The 24,142-nt window shown below is 44.2% G+C and overlaps 1 protein-coding gene across 16 annotated transcripts in view; it reads right to left on the bottom strand.

Annotated features, from left to right (window-relative positions):
- The window catches only part of BIN1 (bridging integrator 1), a 135,396-nt gene that overhangs the window by 47,434 nt on the left and 63,820 nt on the right, over positions 1 to 24,142 (bottom strand). For all 16 annotated transcript variants that reach the window (XM_069066868.1, XM_069066869.1, XM_069066872.1 and 13 more), the window contains exons 2-4: positions 21,078 to 21,158; positions 6,616 to 6,670; positions 5,971 to 6,065 (exon numbers count right to left, since the gene is read on the bottom strand). In XM_069066868.1, the coding sequence (XP_068922969.1) occupies positions 5,971 to 6,065; positions 6,616 to 6,670; positions 21,078 to 21,158 (231 nt within the window). The remainder of the gene's footprint in view (positions 1 to 5,970; positions 6,066 to 6,615; positions 6,671 to 21,077; positions 21,159 to 24,142) is intronic.

Below are 24,142 nucleotides of genomic sequence, written 5' to 3'. Positions count from 1 at the left end.
TACTCAGGGAAGACATAACCAAGGCACTTGAAGAATGAATATTATTTGGGAAGATGGAGAAGACAAGTTCTAGTCTGGAGAAAAGAAATAAGATCTTTGAGAGGGGAATATTATAATCATCATGGTCATTTTCATGATGATTTTTGCTTTTATATATATATATATATATATTTTTTTTTTTTTTAAAGAAATCGGGTTTAAGTAACTTGCTCAAGGTTACACGGCCAGTTATTTCTGGGTGTGGTGCTGAGTATCTGAGCCCGGGATTTGATCTCCAGGTCGTTCCAACTCTGGAGCCGGTGCTCTTACTCACTGAGCCACCTGGCCGCCCCTAAGCAATTGGGGTTAAGTAACTTGCTCAAGGTTACACGGCCAGGTGTTTCTGGGTGGGTGCTAAGTGTCTGAGCCTGGGATTCGATCTCCAGGTCGTTTTGACACTGGAGCCGGTGCTCTTACTCGCTGTGCTACCTGGCCGCCCCTGCTTTTATATTTTTTATCTTATATCCTCTCCCAGTTGCTCTCCCAAGCTTCTCTCCCTTTTAGAAAGTGAGAAGACTGAAGGTGTCAGACAAATTAGGTGACTTGACCAAGGTCACACATCAAGTCAGTGGCTGAACCAGGACTTGAACCCAAGTCTCTGGATCTTCTCCAGTCCAGAACTAGCCACACTAGGCATTACACATATTCCTCTAAAAGGTGATGCTTCAAGATGATTGCCAACCCAGAAATTGCTAAATGGAAAAGCTTTGGCAGGACAAGATCTTTGGAGGCAAAAAGCCTTTTCGACCTTAACTCCTCAAGCTCCAGAAATTCCAGCTTTTCTGGAAACCCATCCCTGCCTGACCAGGAAAGGGGCTCTGTGTGTGGGCACACAGCTTCCATGTTTGACTTTCCCACTGGTTGCAGGGCATAATGTACTGCTCTTCCGGTCCATATTGTCTCATTTGTTTAAGGACAGCATTTACCTTTGGTGGTTGGAAAATGGAGCTGAGAGGTGGGGAAAAGGGAGGGGAGAAAGACAACAAAATTATAAAGATTCTTTATCACTCTCTAGCTCCCCTTAGCAGTGCCCATTTCCTGATTTTAGTGATGCTCCAGTCCCAGGATCCCATCTCCTATGTTCTATTCCCCCCAGCCTTGCTTTCAGTCGCCATTCTTCTGTCTCTGCCAGGGGTATCTGCAAGGTTAGTCAGGGATTCCTAAAGTGAGGAAACCCTTCAAGACTTAAATTAGGAATTCAGGCATGAGAGTTGTTGCTGCCCCCTCTAACCACCCTTCTTCACCCTCCATCCATGGTTGACTCTTCTGTCCGGGCAGGCAGATCAAAGAAGGGCTGTTTTGTGACAGAAGCTCCCCTTCTTTAGTAGGAGGCAGATCAGACACACCATGTGCTCTACTCCCCTTTTACTGTCTTTACTCAGCCCCACACCCCCACCCCCACCTCATCTCCTTGGCTCTGATCCCTTGCCTTGCATTTTCTTTCTGTGGTCTCCCTCTCTCTGCCCCTAAATATCCTTCAGTGAATGAGAAATCAACCCTTGAGGCCTCTCCTGCTGCTGGTTCAGCCAGTCTGCCCTTTTGCCTTCTCCAGTTTCATATTTAGTCTACCTTGAAGAAAAGACTTCCGACTGCCCAAATTCCTCTGACTTTTCTGTCTTTTTTTCCCTAGATAAAAAACATGTCTAAGAGGTGATATGGATTTTCCTCAGGGTCATAACTAAGGAATCACCTAGCAAGATGGGTCATTTAGAAAGGCAACATAGTTCAAGGGAAAGAATGCTGGATTTGGAGGCAGGGAAAACCTGGGTTCAAATCTTACTTCTCACATGTGACCTTGAGCCAAGTCACTTAACATCTATGAGACTCAGTTTTCTCATCTATAATGTGGGACTAATGATACCTATCTCCCACTATTGTTGTGAGGATCAGGTGAAATGGAAAGCCCTTGGCAAACCTTAAATCAATTATGCCTGCTATTACTGTTTGCTCTGTATCACTTCTTGTGGCTTTTAAGGTCATATGTTAAGTAGTCCTGATTTTAGGAGGCATGGTAAACAAAGGAAAGAAATACATTGGCCAAGTCCGAGGCCCTGGGCTCAAATCCTACCTCTAACACTTAACTACTTATGTGACCTTGGTCAAGTCATTTCACATCCCTTGGTCTCAATTTCCTCATCTTTAAATTGAAAGATTTGGACAAGAAAGAATCTAAGGTCCCCCTTCCAGTTCTATATCTTTAGTCCTGAAGTATTTCTTCTCCTAATTTTTCTCCTTGGAGTTTATTTTCACCACTCCCTACTTCCTCTTTATTCACAGACTTAGTCACCCTTACTGAGGTCCCATCAATTCAACAGAAGTTTATTAAGCAGTTACTACATACAAATGCATCACTAAAGTCCGTCAATGGCTTGTCATGTGATGGAGATGGCTCTGGGCTCTCGAAGATTATAAACAAGTTTGTCCAGATCCAATCAAGTTGCAAAGGCTTCAAATATGGACCCAGTGAGTAGCTGATCGTCTGCTATCCAAGGACCAGTGAGAATGTGGAGATCTGGCTATCCAATGATGCTATTTTCTAACCACACATGGACTGAGATGTATACAGGGCCTAAAATCTACAATGGAGGGAGTACACTTGCTGGTGAAATCACTGGCTTTTTCAAGCACTGAAGTAAAGTGAAGCATGTGTTAGGATCTGAGGGATAAATAAAGATTCATAACGCTAAAGCCTCCCCTCAAGGACCTTCTCACAATGAAGTAGAGAAATCTTTCTAAGGTTCAATTTAATGTAAAGGAGAGATTTCCCTGGGGAGGGGAAGAGAGACTGAGTCTTTGTCACAGGCTAGCAGAGAAGCACAATCCCACTACTGACCAGCATGGAAGATTTGACTTGCTCCGTTCCGACCCTGGCCCTTCCTTAGACTACCTGGTCTGTCACCACTCCTGCATAAGGGGGAAGGGGTGTCACCATATTGAGACTGAACTTAGAGCAGGCACCCAAACAGCTTAGAACTCCTAAGCTAAAACAATAAGCCAACCTTCCCCTCCCCCTTAGCAGGGATTACAGGTATGCGCCACCATGCCCACTGAGAACAGATCTAATTAACTTCAACATGCATCATGGCATGGTGGAAAGAATTTCCTACAACTAAACAAGTCAGACTAGATGATTTTGTAAGCTCTAATGTGGTAGGAGGCCCAGACAGCATCCTTACCGGGTTTTCCCTGTATCTTGGAGGGGGTGAGAGGGAGAGGTGAAATATAATATTAAAGAGTCTCTGAAGTTGGCTAAACAGCTGTAAAGTCAAAGCTTATGAAAAATACGAGTCTAGAGGATGGGAAAAAAAGGAGAGCAGCCTCGAAGCAAACATGAAAGTGAATTTATTCATTCATTCAGATGGCTTAATCAATGCTGAGGGTATACCAGTGGTCATCATGACAAGCAACCAGAGGGGGGCTGGACTACCCATTTTCCCCAGTGGTGATATTTGAGGCACTGTGGCAGGAGTACATGAAGAGCCTAGGACTTGGAGCCAGACCACCTTGGATTCAGGTCCCACCTTTGACTGCTACCATATCTCAACAGAATGTAAGCTCTTTGAGGGCAGAGGCTCTATCTCTTTTTTTTTCTTCTTTTGTTTGGTTTTGTTTTATATTTCTAGGGCCTAGGAATTCTTAATTACTTGGCACATGTTAAGTCATCTTTTGGTCATGTCTGACTCTTCATGACCCCACATTTAGGGTTTTCTTGGCAAAGATACTGGAGTGGTTTGCCATTTCCTTCTTCAGATCATTTTACAGATGAGGAAACTGAGGCAAACAGTGACTTGGCCAAGGTCATACAGTTAGTAAGCGTCTGAAATTGGATTTGAACTCAGGAAGATGAGACTTTCTGATTCCAAGCTCAGCACGCTATACCCTGTGCCACCTGGCTGCCCATATGAGACATAGTAGACATTCAATGATGACATAATCTTCTCTGTTACTCTTCTCTCTCCTGTGCCCTTTCCATCAGACAACCTACCCACCTTGATGGTGAAGAGCTAACAGGGACCACAGAGACAGTTATGAAATCTTTCCAATTCTACCCTGGGCCTCTTAACTGAGAGTCTCCAGGAGTTTGAGGAAGGAGTTAAGTCACAAAAAAAAGAAACTGCAGAGAAGGTAGGAGATGGTGGTCAGAATTCAGCATGGTTTTTTCTAGAAAAACAAATGCACACACAGACATGTTTGCTCTAGGCTTCTGCAACAAAAAAAACTCATTTATATCATGCTTTAAGGTCTACAAAACACTTTCTTCACAACCACCCTATGACGTAGGTAGTACATGTTTAATTACCCTATAATCCGCTAACATGGGTCCTACCTATTTTACAGATGAGAAAACTGAGGGTCAGAGAGACCAAGTGAATTGCCAAGAGTCATATAGCTAGTGATATTCAAGATCTGGGAGTCTTACCCAGGTCTACTAGAGCCAATGTCCAGCACTCTTTCCATGACACCACACTACTTCTACAATGATTTTATATTTAGCTAAAAATGCAACAAGAAAGGGCAATTAGCAAATTCATGACATGGTGTCTCATTTTTACTTCTATTCTATCATAGCTTAAATTTGAGTAAAACCCTGGGCCTTCATTTTTATTTTATTTTATTTTATTTTTGCCTTTTGGAGGGCAATTGAGTTTAAGTAACTTGCCCAAGGTTACACGGCTAGTTTTTTTTGTGTGGGTGTTAAGTGTCTGAGGCCAGAACCGAACTCAGGTCCTCCTGACTCCAGGGCCGGGGCCGGTGCTTTACTCACTGCGCCACCTAGCCGCCCCGGGCCTTCATTTTTAAGTGCTTAAATCTGGATCCTGCTGCAGAAATCTGTTCAATTCAAATACCATTGTAGAGAGCCAAAAACATTATGTTTATTAGTAGATATTAGTGATTTCAATAAAAGTTTTAGTTAAAACAACACAACAAAAGCAAATTAGACCTGGTAACATAAAAGTGTAATTATCCCTAATGAATGAACATTGCAACTGCTCTGAAGGACTGTGGGATCCAAGACCAGCCATTGGAGCATTAACATCCAAGGAACATCAAGAATCAGGCCTGACAACAGTTTAAAACTGTAATGTAAAGTTGGGAGTTGGGATAAAACAAAGGCACCACTGATTCCTCTGAAAACAATTTCCATTCTTCTTTTTACCAACCCCACCTAGGAAGAGATGTTCTGGGTCTATGAATGGCTAAAGAGAATGAACCATGGGGGTCATTTCCAAGCTTATGAAATAGGAAGACCTCACTGGTTTTAGGTAACATTTGCATTCAATCTAGTCTGAATTTTAATGAGAGCTAGACTCTTGGAGACCATTGGGTCTAATCCCCTTATTTTATATTCTTGGGTCACTTAAAGTTACATGCTCATAAATAGGATCAGTGTTGAAAGGGACCCTAGATATCATGGACCACTCTCATTTTACAGAGAGGAAGCTGGTAAAGCTGAGGCTCCAAATCCACACGTCTTAAATTATAGCAAATTCCACCACTACCAAAGAAGAGAGAATTAAACCTTAAGAGACCATCTAATCTAAACCTCACTTTTGACAAATGAAGAAACTGAGGTAGAAAGATGTAGTGACTTTCCCATAGTCACATAAGTCACGGAGTGGGACAGACCTAGAAGTAACATCGCAGGACTTCCAGGTCAGTGTTCTTTCCACACTTCATTCTTGACCAACGTTTACTTTTTATTTTTAATTTTCTCTTCCTTCACCATCCTTTCAGAGGAAAGAAGATATATGCTTCAGATTCAGGTAGAGGAAAGTGAGGGAATAAAGACATGGCCAAATACTTCTCTCTCCCTGACTAACATGACTAAGCCCTATAACTCCATCTTCATCCCAGCTGGGTTCTTCCTGACCCTCAGTCACCATTTTCAAAAATCACTTCCTTTCTCCCAGCCCCAGACCACAGTCTTACTTCTGCTATTTTGTTTGTCTCCTCTCTCCCGGGCCAGTCCGGTTCATACACCTCTTGCAGACACTCCGTTAGCTTCTTAGAGGCTTCATGCATCGCTGAAAGGGACACAGAAGAGCTCAGTGCAGAATCCAAAGGCAGAAGCAGGAAGAATCAGGGGCTCCTTCTTCCCTTCCTGCCCACCAACCCCAACCTTTTCCCACTTCCTCAGATTCCTTCTGATCCCACTCATGAGAGGCCCTGGCTTCTAGGTGCAACCAATTCTAGTCAGGATTGGAAAGGGCTGCCTAACTAGTACCCTTTAAGCCCTGGACTGTCAGATGCATGTTCACCTGTCCACCCTGGCTAATACTTCTTAGGGGATCAGGATCCAATATAAATACAAAACTGGAGGCAATTCCTAGCATGCCATTGCTTTTAGGCTGTCCTCCCAGATTAGCATCAGGATTAAAAATAACCCTGACCTGAGTCAAATATACCTAAAGCAAGGTGCTCAAGTCACTTCTTCCATCCATCAAAAAAAAAAATTAGAGAAGACACCTGGGCCCCACCAATCATTGCCATGACACAGGCTATAGAGATGGCCATGGAAAACCCTGCCCCTTGCTCTGGTCAAGGAAAATGCACCCAGGGAAAGTCCTACCTTACCTTTGACAGATGCCAAGTAGGTGCGGAGATCCTTTTGCAGCCTGGTCCCTTCTGTCTGCAATGACAAACACAAATTCTTGGTCAAAATCTTTGCATGTAGAGGAGTCGATTCATGCCTCTCCCCCAAACTCCTATTTACTCATTCAGTCAGCCTTCATTAAAAACCAGCACTGGGGTAGACACTGTGGGATATATACAAAAAATGTCTAAGCCATGGACCTCATCCTCAAGGCACACATGAGAAAAGACAATCACAAAGGAGTGAATAACCAAGTGCCAGAGGAAGAGGAGGAAGGCCTTAAGCATTTACATACGCCGAGCACCATGCTAAGTACTTTTTACAAATATTATCTCATTTGATCCTCACAAATCTTGAAAGCATGTGCTATTATGATTCCCATTTTACAGAGGAGTAAACAGGTTAAGCGGGAAGGTAGAAGGAGTAATGGAACACTGTGTGCTTATGGTGACTAAGCCTGACCCCGGAGAAGCACAGGGAAAATTTACCTCCCTCCTTCCACTGAAGAGTTGGGGGCTATGGGTGCAGAATATTGCACCCGCTATCAGACATGGTGGGGGTGTTTGTGAAGGTCTGCTGGACTGTTTTTTTACCTCTTTCTTTTCTAATCTTCATTAGAAAGGATGGTTCATTGGTAGGGAAGGGCAAAGGAATGGAATATGACCCCAAAATAAAAGGCAGCAAAAACAAAAAAACAATAAACAGAAATGTTTAAGAAGAAAAAATACTACTCCCAGACTTGTAGCCGGGAGACCTGGCTTGGGTCTGATTCTGGTGCTTGGCAGTTATATGACCGAGACTTCAGCAACTAAGGCCTCAGTTTCCTCAGCTATAAAATGGGGAAGGTACTATTTCTACTGCCTACCCATTTTTAGGTAAGTTTTTGCAGTGTTACACAAATGTAAGCTATCATTATCTAGTCAAACCTACTTGAAGAATGAAAGCCTTCTATAGTATCCTAGTTATAAGACCCACAGTGCTAGCTCAGACCTGTGGGGGCACGTGGCTGGCCTCGCCAGAGCTCAGAAATTGATTGAATGATGACCACTGCTGAGCCTGGGGCACAGCGTCTATATGACTGATCTAAAAACAGGAGACACTGATTTGCCTATATTTTGTCCCACACTTACATGCGGTTAATCTGATGCCAATGCACAGAAATTCTTCCAAACCATTTTCCCTCTCTCTAGTTTCCCTACCTCCTGTCCCCCATTATCCCATGCCCAGCCCCCGTCCCTCTTTCCTTCTCCTCTGACCACCTTCTGCATCCTCTCAGGTCTTGTTTTTCTATGTGTCAGATAAAGATGGATCAAGCTGGAAAAACAGTGAGCTAGGCTCCCCTCACTATACCTCAACTCCTGCCCTTCAATGGGGCCCAAGTGGTCACTTTCTTCCTTATCTATAAAACAGAAACAATAATACCTGTTGTACCTAACTGACAGGGTAGTTGTGAGCTCAGATGATATAATGCACGTAAAGTGTTTTGCAAACCTTAAAAGCTCTACAGAATGTCAACTGTTACGACTACATGAAAAACCACTCCCAAGTAATGCCCCAACACAATGGCCTCCCAACCCCATGGTGGCCTCACTCCTGGACACACTACAGGGGCACACTGCTGCCTCACACTGAGCTCACGAGGAGGGGGGAGTCTAGCTGGCCTGTACCAGGGCCCGTCACGTTCCCCTTGTGCCTGTGAACAAAGATCTTCTGTCAGCAGGAAACAGATGTGCAAGGAAACCCAGCCTGGAGACTCCCCTAAAAGTCCAAAGCAGGGCCAGCTGCAACCATCTTCCTGGAATACACTCCCCCAATGGGCCCCCTTCAAGTCAATCCATCCATCTCTCCCTGGCCATGAGGTGATCACATCCAACTCCCAACTCCAAGCAGGACAGTGAACAGTTCAAGCTGACCTCTCAGCAAAACCTGAACATCAAAATGGAGAATGCTGTCCTCCACAAGACACCCCTCTAGCCCCCAAAGTGCCCATGGAGATGGACCAGTATCTAGAGAGCTAGCTGCCCAAGAGCATATCAGGACCAAAGAGGCCAACAGCCTGCAATCAGCCTAGCACCCTGAAACAATCTGGATGAGGCACAGAGGGGCGGGGAGGAGGCGATTCCAAAGCCCCAGGGTCCCTTCTCTCTTCCCTTCTTCATTCATCCAGAACTGGCTCCCAGTTATCTCTAGGGTCAAGACCAAACACCTGCAGGTTGACTCTTCAAAGGATGTTTAAAGGGGGCCTTGACCCTCCCCAGTTCCCAACGAAAGTCCAAAAAGCCTGCCTAGCCCTTTGCTTCTTGCTGAATGAACCTGTCTCTTTCTAATGTACTGCAAGATAGGGGTGCCATCACACACAGAGAAAGATTTCCAGTAGCAGTCAAAGAAAAGAGGCAGTTAGACTGATTCATCACCTCCTAACACCAATGACACAAGCACTTTTCCTAAGCAGACCAGAGCTCTAAGTGGCATGAACCCTTAACAAGCTACTTCACTCATCTCCAACTAATGAGAGGTCCCTTGGCTTTACAGCAAGTTTTTAATCTTTAATCTTTGTCTTGGACTCCTCCAGTAATCTGGGAAAAAATCTATGGATCCCTTCTCAGAATAATGCTTAAAATGCATAAAACAGAATTATAATAATAGCTGACATTTATATAGCTCTTACTTGCCAGGACTGTGCTAAGAACCTTACAATTGCTATTCCATCTGATGTCCACAACAACCCTGGGAGGTAGGGGCTATTAGTAACCCCATTTTAAAAATGAGGAAACTGAGGCAAGCAGGAATTAAGTGACCTGTCCAGGGTCACATAGGAAACCTATCATATAAAGGAAACCTATTATATTGACATGTAGCTATAAAAAAAATTTTAAACAAGTTTATGGGCCACATATTAAGAACTCCTGGTTTAAATGGTTTAGTGACATTAAGAAGAAATTCCCAGGGACAGCTAGATGGCACAGTTAATAGAGCACCAGCCTTGAGGTCAGGAGGACCTGAGTTCAAATCCAACCTCAGACACTTAACATAAAACTAGCCATGTGACCCTGGGCAAGTCATTCAACCCCAATTGCCCTACCTTCCCCCCCTCCAAAAAGCAAAAAAAAAAAAAAAAAAAAAAAAAAGGGGAAAAAGTCTAAAAAGAAGAAATGCCTGGAGGTCTAAGAACCTTTGTTTTAGCAAATAAAGGAAGGGGGCTCTCTCACACTCCTCCAAATGAGTCTCTTAGATGCTCTAAGTTTAGTAACCTCTCTGATGCCCCTTACTCCCTTTCCAAATCCCTCTCCCTCTCCTTCTCAATACTATATTCCTAAAACTGGGGACCTCTGACCGTATCCAGCATGTTGGAAAAGCAATGGTGTGTGTGGCAGGATATAAAGAACACTAGGGGGCAGCTAAGGGATGAAGTGCAGAGAGCACCAGCCCCGGAGTCAGGAGGACCCAGGTTCAAATCCGGTTTCAGATACTTACTAGTTGTATGACCCTGAGCAAGTCACTTAACTTCTGTTTACCTCAGTTTCCTCTTCCGTTAAATAGGAATAATAATAGCACCTACTTCTTGTGAGACTCAAATGAGATAACGATTGTAGAGGGCTTAGCACAGTGCCTGGCATAGAGTAAGCATTATACAAATGTTAGCTTTTATGAGTATTAGGGCAGCTAGGCAGCACAGTGGATAGAGTGCCAAGTCTGGAGTAAGGAAGACTTATGTTCCTGAGTTAAAATTTGCTTTCAGGCACTTACTAGCTACGCTAGCCTGGGCAAGTCATTTAACCCTGTTTGCCTCAGTTTCCTCATCTGTGAAAGAAGCTGAAGGAAATGGCAAACTACTCCAGTATCTTTGTCAAGAAAATCCCTGAATGAGGTCATGACAAGTCAGACACGACTGAACATTATTATTCTCCCTCTGCTTGGACCCAGAGGGCAGAACCTGTAGTAATGGGTAGAAACTGCAAAATGAAAATTTAGGCAAGACGTCAAGAAAAACTTCCTAGCAATTGAGTTGTTCAGAAGCGAAATGGGCTGGGGTGGCTAGCTAGGTGGCACAGTGAATAGAGCACCAGCCCTGGAGTCAGGAGGATCTGAGTTCAAATCTGAGCCTCAGACACTTAATACTTACTAGCCGTGTGTCCTTGGGCAAGTCACTTAACCCCAATTGCCCTGCTTTCACCCTTCAAAAAAAGCAGAAAAACAAAACAAAATGGGCTACATGGAAAGGTGATAGGTTCCATGCCCAACCCCAGCTTTCAAGATCTTCAAGCCGAAGCGAGACCATCATCACTTGTCTGGCACATTTCTGTGGAGATTCCTTTCTTGTTATGGCATGGACTTAAGATGGCCTCTGAGGTTCTTTCATACTCTCAGACTTTGTGACTTGCATCTTATGTCTACAGCTATGTCTTATCTTTCTACCACGCTGCAAGCTTCATGTTGACGGACAATCTGTCTTAGCTAAACTTGGTTTCTCTAGGAAGGCTTGTATGAACTGATGCAGAGTGAAATAAGGCAATGTGAGGCAGCATCATGGAAAGCATGCTGGATTTGGAGTCACAGGACCTGGGTTCAAATCCAGTTTGGGGGAAGGGAGGGAAGCTTCTCACCTTACCAAGTTCTATGGGAACTAATGGGGTACTGTTCACATTGGTGGGTATACTGCCTAGAAAGAATCCCCTCACTTTCCATCGAATTTGTTGGTAACCCTGGAAAACAAAGAGAATGCCCCACCCCACACCATTTTCCCCACCACTTCTTCCCTTCCAGAACTAACTCCATCTCTCTCCACCCAGACCCTAAGAGTCTGACTGACAAGGTGCCTGCCAGGATGAGGGGAAAACTGTGAATGATGCATGCCCTCAGGCCAAAGGAATGATCACAGAGTCTTGTATCCAATCCCCGCATCTTCCTCCAGACTATTTGTCCACAGGCCCTGTTGACGTAATGCTGTCTCCATCTAGTCTGACATTCCCCAAATGGTCTGTGCCCCTTGAATCTCTGCCCATGATGGCTGAACAGCTCAGATAACCAAGCTTCCACTCCACTCCCACCCTGACACACATACACACATGCCCCAGGTGGTGGATGGAGAGCTATGGACGGGCACTCACAAGGAGCATTGAGCTCAAGGTCATTCAGCTAACTTTAGCCCTTGTCTCACTGTCCCTCCCAAGCCCAGTTCTGTTCTGCACGAATCTCACCCTTACCCCTGCCACAGAGGCTCAGGCATTTCTGTCTCCTTTCAGGGGCATGGGGGATGTGGTTCATCGTGCACATTCAAGGCCCGTTAAACAACTGTGGTAGCCCAATGGAAAGGGAAACATGCTCTAGCTTTACTGAAAGTCCTGCCACTAGGACTCCCTGGGCATGTACAATAGACTCCATTTACAAAATCACAGGGAGCCATGAAGTTATAAGGGAAGGGGGCTAGGGTTGGGAGGGAGAGTTGAAAGCAATTTCCGAAGACCAACCGGACCTTAGGGGAGACCTCATCTAAAACCCTGATGTGACTCAAGCACCAACGCAGGCTCAGCAGTCAAGGAGAAGAGATACTATTTTGTTTGACCATTGTCTGAGTGCTAGAATTAGTTGGGAAAACCTACATTTGAGTCCTCTCACAGGAACATACCAGCTGTGTGACTCTGAGCAAGTGACTTAACTTCTGTTTGCCTCAATATCCTCATCTATAAAATGGGGATAATAGCACCTACCTCCCAGGGTTGTTGTGAGGATCAATAACAGTAGCTAAAAGCTAACATTTATACAGCACTTCAGCATCAGGCACTGTGCTAAGCACTTTACAATTTCCATCTCATTGTATCTTTACGATAACCCTGGGAGGTAGGTGCTATTATTATCTACATTTTACAGATGAGAAAACTGAGGCAAACAGGTTAAGTGACTTACCCAAGGTCATACAACTAGTAAATGTCTGAGTTTGGATTTGAACTCAGATATTCCTGACTCCAGGCCCAGTGCTCTATCCACTGTGTCACCTAGCTGTAAATATAATCTACATAAATGTCAGCCAGTAGTAGTAGTAGTAGTAGTAGTAGTAGTGCTAGTAATAGTATTAGTAGTAGTAATAGCAGCAGCAGCAGCAGCAGTAGTAGTAGTAGTAGTAGTAGTAGTAGTAGTAGTAGTAGTAGTAGTAGTAGTAGTAGTAGTAGTAGTAATACTGACCTGGAAGTGTAGTCACTATCCTCAAACAGTGTCTTTGGTGCACCTTGCCTCCCCTGTGGCACCTTTTATCCTTGCTTTCAACCCTGCATCCCCTACAAAAACCCAGCATTCTCATGCTCTGCCAGGGCCCCTCCTTTAGGAAGGAAAGGAATCTTATCCAACCTGAGATGTCAGGGCTGTAACTTATTACTCACTCCCCAGGAGTGCTAGCATTTTAAGGAGGAGTCTGGACAAGACAATGTTTCTTTGGAAGGAATGAATTGCTAATAGTGGCATTTCAGGCACGGTGACAGGTGGTGGGGGCACCTTCAAATCCTACCATCCAGACAGCCGCCTTTCCCACCTATCTGTACGGCTGGTTGTGTTTGACTCTCAAATAAGAGCTCCAGGAAGACTTCACCAGCTCCCTCCCCTGCTGTGCTTAAATCACTTAACCTAGCAAAGAAATCAGAAGGACTTCATCTCAAGAGAACCCTTTCCTGAGCAGTCGATTCTTTACCACACAGGTCCACCCATCTATAGATGGTGGAGGGCCAAAAACAGGAGTAGCTACTGCCTAAGCAGTCCCTGAAAGGCCATCAGGGCTTTGAATGACCCACCCAGAGAAACTGGATACCTTTAACAGGGTCTTCCTCACACAAGTAACATTCCTAGTGCCTTGCATGTAGTAAGTACTAAAGAAATACTTGGTGAATGAAATCAAAAACCCCATGAGATACTGCCTCTGTGTACACTATCCAGTGCAGCTAAAATATCTAAACTAAGGGTTCATATTCATTTCTGTGTCACAGAACTTTTGGCAGTCTGGAGAAACCTATGGATCCCTTCTCAGAAAAAAAAAAAAGGTTCTTCAATGCACAAAATTAAATTATAAGATTGCAAAGAAAACGAAAGGTTAGTGAAAATAAAGGTATAATTTTCTCCCAAAATTCACAAAGTCCTCCCCAGAAATATATCCAGGATTCCATGTTAAAAACCCCTTCTCTACACTTAGAGGTGAGGCCCACTTGCTTAAAGTCAGGGATTTGACTTGCATGTGACAAGGGACAAGAGACCAAGGAACTGCTGAACGGGGGGACTGAGCAGCTGAGGAGTAGACGAAGCAGTGACAGGAGGCTGAGTAGCTGGCACTCCTGAGAGGGACAAGAAAACCCTCCAAACACCAGAAAGGAAAATGACCTCCATCCCAGGGGGTTCTCCTCTTCCAACCCCTTCCCCAACCCCTTCCATTTATCTCCTGGATAAATTTTGAATATCGTTGCCTTTTAAAGGTAGAATATCACCACCTTACAAGTGCAAGTTTCTTAAGTACTTTCATATCCATGATCTAATGTGAGCCCCCCAATACTCCCAGGAGCTAGGGGAAGCAGAGATTACTGAAGCTTCAGATAGATTAAGCTATTTACTCAGAGTCCCAAGATGCCCATCTCTCCATCCCTGGGCCTGGCCTCTCTCTTGGCAGGCAGAGAGGGGCTGCAAATGATCCCCATGACTAATGACTTTCTCTTTGCAGAATTATGTTTTTCAATTTCTCCCTTTCAGAGAGAGTTAAGGGGATGTATGAGGCCTAAGGCCATGTCCTGCTCTTCAGAAGAGACAGGAGAGCATCTATTCTTGGCTACAAGATCTCTGGATAAGGGGGCTCAGTAACAGTGGGTTTGGGGAATGTTAACACCCCTTGGGGTCTAAAAGTTCTTTGTACCTAATCTCATCCCATCTCCTCTCCTGCTCTTCTACAGGAGGCCTTTCCTTCTGTCTCAGACAACCATCCATCTATTCCATATCTATCTTGTATTATCTAATTTTTTTTAACATGTCTCCCCATTACATGTTTATATGTTGCCTCCTTGAAGGCAGGAACACTTTTTTACTTTCTTTGTAACCACAGCACTTAGAAAAATGTTGACTGACTACAAACAGCTGATTGCCTATGCCTATGCCCCAAAAGACATCAAGTGTCAAAATTTCCCTCCTCCAATCTAAACAATCCTAAATTCCAAGTCTTCAAATAAGAACTTTTCAGTAATTTAACAGTCCCTCCCCATTATCCACCATAAAATGACCATATCTGGACAGTTAGATGACCTTAAGGTTCATGGCAGTAAATATGGGCTCTTATAGGAGAAACCAGAGAGTAAATAATAGATGCAGTCTGGCACATATATATATATATATATATATATATATATATATATATTTCTTGGCCCTGGCATACTACGTCCCCCATGTACTCACTCCTTCCATTCACCTCCAGTTTGGTTAGATGTCTGAGCTCTGATCAAATCTGCCACTCAGTCAGGCAGACCCCACCCCTAGGAGGGAGACTGGTCTAGGTGCTATTAGTAGAAGAAGAGAATCTCCATCAAAGTTTTATGGGAAGATACTGAGAATTCTGGGAGGAGATAAAAGAAGAAGGGGAGATACCTCCCTTTAGGCTCCTACTGACAAGTCCTGTGTGTTTCCATGAGAGGATGTTGAGTTCTAGGGTAGAAAGGCAGGGGAAGAGATCTCTCCATCTTGGCTCTCCCAAGGAAATGACATGAGAAGGCTACCCATTCTACTAAAACAGCAGTTCTCAAAGTGGAGGTCCCCAGGGCCTTTCTGGGGGCCTATAAGGTCAAAACTATTTTCATAATAATACTAAGACATTTTAATTTCTAATATAGTAAATACCTATACACATAACCCACATAAAAGCTCTTCATGGGGGAGGGTCCTTGACAATTTTTCAGAGTATCCTAAGGGGTCCTAAGACCAAAAACTTTGAGAACCACTGCACTAGAGCAATTTAGAAACAGTATTCTTGGTTATATATTTGTTCTTTTTTCCTCAATCGTTTTTAATTAAATTTTCTTTTTTTATTACTCTGAAGCTGACAAATAACAACAAACACAGATATTTCCATATACAAAGAAGAGAAAATAAAGATTGTTTATGACAATGTAATCCCTATAATATACAGCTTGGTTTATTTTAAGTATAGTTTACATTTAACATGGATTCTTGCAGTTTTTTCTAAGAACAGTCCCTGCCGTGAAGCAGTTACCTCACCAAAATTCCATAGTTATAAGGTATCATGGGAAGGGTCTCAGGCTAAGAGTTAGGAGACAATCTAGTCCGTGACCTCACATTTGACAGCTTTAACCAGCCCCTCACTGAAATTGTTCCTTTGGCTTCCATGATGCCATGCCTCCAAATTCTCCTTCCACCTCTGGTTGCCCCTTCTCTGTTTCTTTCTCTGAGTCATCATCCTCATGTCTAATGGCACACAGCTGAGCACGCTCTTCAACATCTGGTCCTCAGCTCTCTTCCCTCTCTAGTATCTCCTCCAAACATCCCCTCTCAACTTCCCTGTTTCCATTAATAGTATCATCATTTCCCCACCAAAACCTTATCTTTCCCACCACTCTGCCCCTAACCTCCCAAATTTAATTGGTCACCAAATAACACTTTTAAATTCTCTTGCTTCCCAATCCAACTACCACCACTGGATTTCTGGCCTGGGTCACTCCCATTCTGGTCTCCCAACTGGCTTCCCTCCCATCTCTAGTCCCTTCCTCTGTCCGATCTGTCCTGACCACATGCTAAAATAAACCACTTTCATCATGTCACACTCTTGCTCCAAAGCTGAGTCTATAACAGTCATCCCCATTTAGAGATTCATGCTAAAAATTCTCTAACATCACCTTCAGCAGTAAATAAGAATATTATGAGTAACATATTAAAAGACCCTGGGGTTCACATTTGTTATTGTTGTTGAAATCAGTTTGAGGAACAAAAAAACCATTGGGAAGAATTAAAAATCTGTATGTATAGATCTATATCTAGGAGTAGCTAGGTGGCACAGTGGATAAAGTGCCTGGCCTGGAGTCAGGAAGACCTGAGTTCAAATCCAGTCTCAGATACTAACTGTAGGACCCTGGGCAAGTCATTTAACCTGTTTACCTCAGTTTCCTCATCTGTAAAATGAGCTAGAGATGGAAATGACAGACCACTCCAGTATCTTTATCAAGAAAACCCCAAATTGAGAGACAGAATGGGGTAAATTATCTCATAAAGAGGAAAGGGAAAATTGTTACAATGGAGAAGAACAGGAAGGCAAAAGGGAATGAGTCAACCTTATTCTCACTGAATTTGGCTTAGGGAAGGAATGACATACACATTAAATAGGGTATCTCACCCAACAGGAGAGTAGAGGGGAAGGGGATGAGATGGGGGATGATGGAAGGGAGGGCAGGCTGGGGGGAGAGGGAAGTTGGAAGCACCCACTTTTGAAAAGGGACAGGATCAAAGTAGAGAATAGAACAAGTGGGGGGTGGGATAGGAGGGCGGGAAATATAGTCAGTCTTCCACAATATATCCACTATGGAAATGTTTTGCATAGCTACACATGTACAACCTATATTGAACTGCTTATCTTCCCAGTGAAAGTGGGTGAAAGGGAGGAAGAGAAAATCTGGAATCCAAATTTTAAAATCAAATGTTTAAAAATACATATTATTATTATTATTAATATTTTACATGTAACTGGGAAATGAGATATACAGGCACTGGGGCATAGAGATCCGCCATACCCTACTGGAAAGTTGAAGGGGGAATGGGGGAAGATATGGGAGAGAGCAGATTGGGGGGAGGGGATATTCAGTGGGAACGCTGTTTTGGGGTGGTGGGTAGGGAAAATTGGGGAAAAAAATTTGGAACTCAAAATCTTGTGGAACTGAATGATGTAAACTAAAAAATAAAAACAGAGAGAAAAATAAATAAATAATTGATTGATTAATTTAAAAAAATTGGGTGAAGAGTCAGATACAATTGAATAACATATACATATGTATATCTGCATACAGGTACATAAATATATTTCTATAGATATATGAGGCTGTTAGATTAGGCGGTCTCTATCTGAAAAGATCTAGATATCTATATCTATGGAGATCCATACTTGGAAGGGTCTTCAGAGATGATGACCCCCAACACCCTCATTTTCCACATGAGAAAACTGAGGCATAGATCTTACCCAAGGTCAAACAGGCAGTAAGTGTCAGAGGTAGAATTTGAACTCAGTTCCTCTGACTCTAGAGTCAGCGTTCTTTCCCCTCAATATAAAATCCAAGCTCCTCAGGTTGGCATTTGAAGACCCTCCACAATCCAGACATAACTAATCTTTCCAGCTTTGCTTCTAGCTTCTCCCCTTCCCCTCCAAACACCTGATGACTGGCTCTTCCCAGTCATCTATTTCAATTCAACAGATGCATTTATCACGTGTTTATTTATTATTTATTAAGCAATCCCTTTCTAACTGTGCTCCTGACTTCCAGACTTCAAAACCATACCTCAGCCACTGTCTCTTCCTAGCACTTCCCTCAGGCCCTGGGGCCTCCTTGCCCTGGAACATCCAACCACCCCTGAAACCTTCCAACCCTAGAATCTCTCTATCCACCAGGTTAGCCCCTTTCTCACGTTGCTGAGTTCCTCATGAGGCCTCTATTTTGCAAGAGGGCCCAAGCTGTCCAGTTTTAATTCTCCTCCCAGTTTTGCTATTAACTTTTGTGCTTAAAGACCAGGTCCCCTTTCCAGGAACACACACACACACACACACACACACACACACACACTCTCACACACACGAACAGAACTAAAAGGCCAAAGGGAATCTGACTCTCTGCTCCTGGGACTGATTGCAATGCACTGCAAACTCACCTCACAGGCTTCTTTGTACCAAGGCTAGGCTGTATACACTTTAATTATGGAACATTAGATGATTATTTTTTAAATGACTGTATAGGCTTAAACTTTTTTAATAATCAAAATTATTAAAAATCATAGTCCTTTCTTTAATTAAAAAAAAAAAACCTTCATCTTCCTCTACCTCCATCTCTCCTCCCACCTTCTTGGCTCCCTTGAGTGCTGCTCTCTCCCATTAGAATGTAAGCTCCATGAGGGTGAGGGCAATTTCTTTTTACCTATATATATAGCCTCAGTGTTTAGCACAGGGCCAGGCAAATAGTAAGCATGTAATAAATGCTTGATAGTTTCTTTCCCTCCTTCCTTCTTCCCTTCCTCCCTTTTACTATATGCAAGACACGGTGCTTGGCATTAGGGATACAAAGATAAAATCCACCCCCTCAAGGAGTTTTAAGGTAATACAGGAGAAAGAATATTTATACAAATACAATACAACATAGATTGAATAAGGGCAAAGGACTATACAATCTGAGGAGGGCGAAATCACTTTGAACTGGTATTGAGATACAATTAAGGGCAGGCTTCCTAGAGGAGGAGGCACATTAGCTGGTCCTTGAAGGAAGTGAGGTTCAGTAGGCAGAGATATGGACAAAGTTTATTCGGGACACAGGATGTGTGCAGGCACAAAAGTGAGAGGGTGTGCAAAACAATATCAGGAAACAAACAGTAGTCCATTTTGGCTGAAATAAGGCTGGAGATACAGGCTGCACCAGATTATGGAGGTCCTTGAATGTCAGATTCAGGATTTTGTATTTCATCCTACAGGCAACAGGGACAGACTGGAGAGCTTTAAAATCAGGGTGTGATACAGTCAGACCTGTGATTCAGGAAGATTTTTTGGTAGCTGTCTGAAGGATGGATTAAAAGGGGAAAAGACCAAAAAAGCAGGTAGGAATTTATTGCAATGGCCTATGTAAGAATGTTCATGAACCTGAACTAGAGTGGAGACCGTGTGAGTATAGAAAAGGGCCAGATGAGAGAGATGCTATGGAGACAGAATCCATGGAACTTGGCAACTGACTGGATATGGGGGTGATGGAGCCAAAGTCAATGCTGAGGACTCAAACCCGGAAAGCTGGGAAAAGGATGCATCAACAGAAGAAGGGAAGCTGGAAGGAAGATCAGTTTTTAGGGGAAAGGTGCTAAATTCAAGAGGCAGCTTAGAAGGCTGGCCTCAGAGCCAGGAAGACCTGGGTTCGAGTCTTCCTTCTGACATGTGGGACCATGGACAACTCCCTTCATCTCTTAGTGCTCTAGGCAAAGCAAGTCAAATAGAGTTAACAAGAATTTATTGTTAAGCTCTTATTATGTGCCAGGCATTGTGTTAAGTGCTAGGAATACATTACATGTAAAGGGACAGTCCCTGCCCTCAAAGAGCTTACATTCAGGAGTTGAAAAGTTGGAGAGGTGGGGGTAAAGGGGAGGCGGGGAAGAGAGTAACCTCCAAGATGAAATCCAGAAAATGAAGAAGGGCTATTCTGGGCCCTTCCTCAAAATGGGGTTCCAACAGGAAATCACCAGGGGGAGCAGCCAGCAGGGGCATGGTGATGGTCTGGGCCCTTCCTCAAAATAGAGGTTGCAAGAGTAAATCACCAGAGGGAGAAAGAGGCCACGAGGTGGAGGGAAGAAGAGCTGAAGCATGGTGCCAAAGTCTGGAAAGTGAAGGTCTAGGCTAGAGGTGGGGAACCTGCGGCCTCCAGGCCACATATGGCCTGCTAGGTCCTCAAGTGCAGCCCTTTGACTGAATCCAAAATCCACAGAACCTGTGACCTGAGGCCACATGTGGCCTCAAGGTTGCAGGTCCCCCGCCCCTGGGTCTAGGTCTTTCCTCTAAGCTCTTTAAGCTTAAAAATTGAAAAAAAAAAAAAAAAAAAAAAAAAAAAAAAGGTGTGGACTTGCATTGGTATGGGGAATTTCCTCACCTGGGAGTTCCCAATACACAGGCCCAGCCCCTATCCCAATTCCTACTATGAATTCAGTTTTGAAGGTGCTCAGTTGGAGCTATTCTTCAAGACTCAGTTTAAGTCCCCAGCCCAAGGAGAGCTCTCCATCCACTAAACTACCACAGCACCTATTTTCTGTATCATTTATTCAATACTCATGTTACCATGCCTAATGCCTCATCTCACTGAGGGGGCGATGGGCAGGGAGCTCCCCGGTGAGGAAACTCCTCCTATTACTATAACTGCACACCTTCTGTGCAACTGGGCAATACTTAGAGAATTACTAGCGGCACTAAATGATGTGGCAGGGTCACAGAGCCAGTATCTTGGGCTGCCCTTGAACCAGGTCATCTCATCTCAGGGGCTGGCTCTCCACCCATGAAGCCGCCCTGTCTTCCAGCACTGCCTGAGACTGTTAGCTAGGTTTCCATGTGCACGCAGCCTGCCTTTCCTACTACATAAATTCTTTGAAGGTACTAACTCTAGTGCCTGCTTCTCTTGTATCTCTCACAGCACCTAGCATAGGTCCAGGCCCAAAGTGGGTGACGTCCTGCTGCTTGGTTAAATGAGCTTACCAGCTGTTTGTTGAAGTTCTGGACACACTGCTCGAACTGCTCATCCTTAGTCTCATCTGCCTTCCCTAACTTCTGTAGGACCTGGAAAGAGAAAGAGGGAAAGAGAATGTTACAACAAAAACAAAGACCAAACAAAAACTCTGAGGTCCAGATACTGTCCTATAAAATTAGAGAGACCATTGCATTTATTTTCACCCCAACCCTCTTCCTAACTCCCAATCACAAGAAACATTTCCAAAGCGCAGCAGTTTCCCAAGTGCCTTGTGATGCCCATACTGGCCCAAGAGAGTTCCCCTCCATGGAAGACTGCTGGCTCACCCCTTGACCAACTAGCTCCCTTGGCAGAGAGGAGAGAAAGCCTAAAGGCATCACAATCCATGGTGCTGGACCAGGACTTCTTCAGTGAGGTCCACACTTTCACCTCCTCAGAGATCCATCCAGCCTATCTTAAGGGCCAGGCAAGAAAGTATTGAGAGGGACTGGGAGGGAAGCCCCAGATCTCTTCACAAACTAGTGAAGTGGGACCTAAGAAGAAAGATACAGGGAGAAGAGAAATCTGGACGTTTGGGGTGATAATAAGGGGGCAGAAGAGGAGAAGGATGGGCTGGAACTCACTCACATGGTCTATTCCTTTACCTTTATAACTATGAGGACAGTTCCCAGACTCTGGTATTTGATTTTTTTTTTTTTAGGTTCAACTAGCAACCTCTTCACTGTTCTTCTGCCCCATTCCCCAACATGCACAGGCAAGCACACATACACACACACACACACACACACACACACACTCTCTCTCTCTCTCTCTCTGTCTCTCTCTCTCTCTCTCTCTCCCTTCCTCCCTCCCTCTCTATCTCTCTCCCTCCCTCTCTCTCTCCCTTCCCCTCCCCCTCTCCCTCTCTGTCTCTCTCTCTGTCTTTGTCTGTCTGTCTGTCTCTCTCTTTCTCTCTCCTAACTCTCAGCTATCTGACCCTCAGCTGTTTCTTGACCAAAGAAAGAGAAAAGGGAGAGAAGTAAGAGACAGGAGAAAAATAAAACAAAGGGTAACAGAAGAACAGGGCTTTGTGGGAGAGAGGGGGAGGCAGAGGCAGATGGATGATTGACCTCTGCAATGAAGCAAACTTCTCTTGGGGGGAAATGAAAGAGCAATGAAGACCTTTTCAAAGCAGCGCACAGCAAAGGAAGTGGTTAAAAACAGCTCTGGGAGGTGGAGGGCTATGGGTGTAGAAGACAGCATGTAATGCCAGGCATAGTTAAGGTGTTGGCTAGTTTTGTTGGACTGGATTTTTTTTCCTCTCTTTTTGTCTTTTTTTTATTAAACAGTGGTGGGGAACCTGCAGGCCCCAAGCCCCATATGTGACCTTCTAGGTCTTCAAGTGCAGCCCTTTGACTGAATCCAAACTTTAGTTTCAGTTTGGATTCAGTCAAAGGGCCGTACTTGAGGACCTAGGCCACATGTGGCCTCCAGGCTGCAGGTTCCCCACCCAAGGGATGGTTCTCTGAAAAGGAAGAGGGAAGAGGTATATACTGGGAAATGAAAATGATGTAAAAAAAAAAAAAAGACATCAAAAATATAAATTTACAAAACACCTCTGGAGAATGGCCATGAAGACTTTCTTGATATGCGGCAAATTCAGGGGCGAACACAAATAAAGTTTCACAGAATGGCAGGTATCGATCGATCTATCCACATCAGCCGAAATCACAAATCCACTTAAATACCATAGTACCCTTCCCCCATCATGCTCTACAAATCAGAGAAGTCTAGTGAGACCCTCCCAGCGGTCCAGGCATCTCAGCCCCATCACGTGGGGCAAGTGAGGAAGGACAAGGACTGGGCTACAGCAGGGTCTGTCTGCGCCCAGGAATAATGAGCGAGTGCCCGGCTGGAGAGGCAAGGAAGTCAGTGACAAAGGAGCATAATGATAACCTCCAGATTACGAGGCTCAAACGATGCCAAACAGGAAAGCACCTTGAAGCATGTAAAATGGCTCTACAGCGCCAAAGATTATTAATAATTATTAATAAACCCACTTAAGAAGGTTAGGATGCTCCCTTGCTCTGCATGAATCCAATCTCACCAAATGATACTTCCAGAACTGCCAAGATTTCTGTCTGGAGGGGGGGAGCGGCTCTTGCCAAGATTGCAGGGATTTTTGGCTTGGAAGCCTTTTTTCTTCCTCTCCAGACCCCTCCTGCCTCCATAGATATGTCCCATCCAGAGGCCCTTTAGTCACACTTAGCTCTCGAAGCTGGCCTGAGTATGTGTTGAGAGGGAACTCCAGATAAAGAAAACCGTGATAACTTTCCCACCAGGACATCGGTCTGAAAAGGCCTGCTGGGCTTCAGGCCATAGCCTTGCTCTGACTCTCATACACAGGATTCAGCCACCCCTAATCACCCACTTGAACTCCCCTCAAAGAGGTTGATTTCCTATCATTAGCCCCCCTCTATCCCCAATTTCACTAAAGCAGTGTGACCCTCTGCACTCGCTACCAGCCCTCCACCACATGCCCCATGCCCCCAAAAAATTAAGATTTGAACATAATTCAGTCTGATGAATATAATGGGATAGTACTGTGCTTTAAGAAATGACAAACAGAAACAACTCAGATCAGCACTGGAAACCCTATAGGAACTGACCTAAGAGTACAATAAGCAGAATCTGGATATCACAGGCAATCCCACCTCCGTGCCTTTGCTTTTCTCATTCCTCCCCCCTCCCCATGTCTTTCCTGCTTCTCTCTATGGTGTGCCTACCCTTAAGAGCCCAGTTCGAGTTCTGCCTCCTCCATGAAGCTCCCCTCGACTATTCCAACCCACGATGATGCTTCTGATTTCTGAGCTGCTGTGGCACCGTCTGCACCATTTACTTGGCACTTGGCCTAAACACTGATCTGTCTATGTGCATTCTGTCTCTACCCAACTGGAGCCTCTGCTGTTCCAGGGCAAGAAATGATAGATACATAGATAGGATGTAGAGATATAGAAAAACTGATAGGGCTCGATATAGCTATGCATGCTTATATTTTATAAAAAGACTGATAAGAGATATAGATATGTGTATA

Source organism: Petaurus breviceps, unplaced genomic scaffold, assembly GCF_028583685.1.
Source record: "Petaurus breviceps papuanus isolate PSGF00001 unplaced genomic scaffold, PetGlider_PUasm1.0 90731, whole genome shotgun sequence".
Taxonomy (NCBI): domain Eukaryota; kingdom Metazoa; phylum Chordata; class Mammalia; order Diprotodontia; family Petauridae; genus Petaurus; species Petaurus breviceps.
The sequence above is the reverse complement of the archived record's forward strand: the minus strand, read 5'-3'. Positions and strand labels throughout refer to the sequence as shown.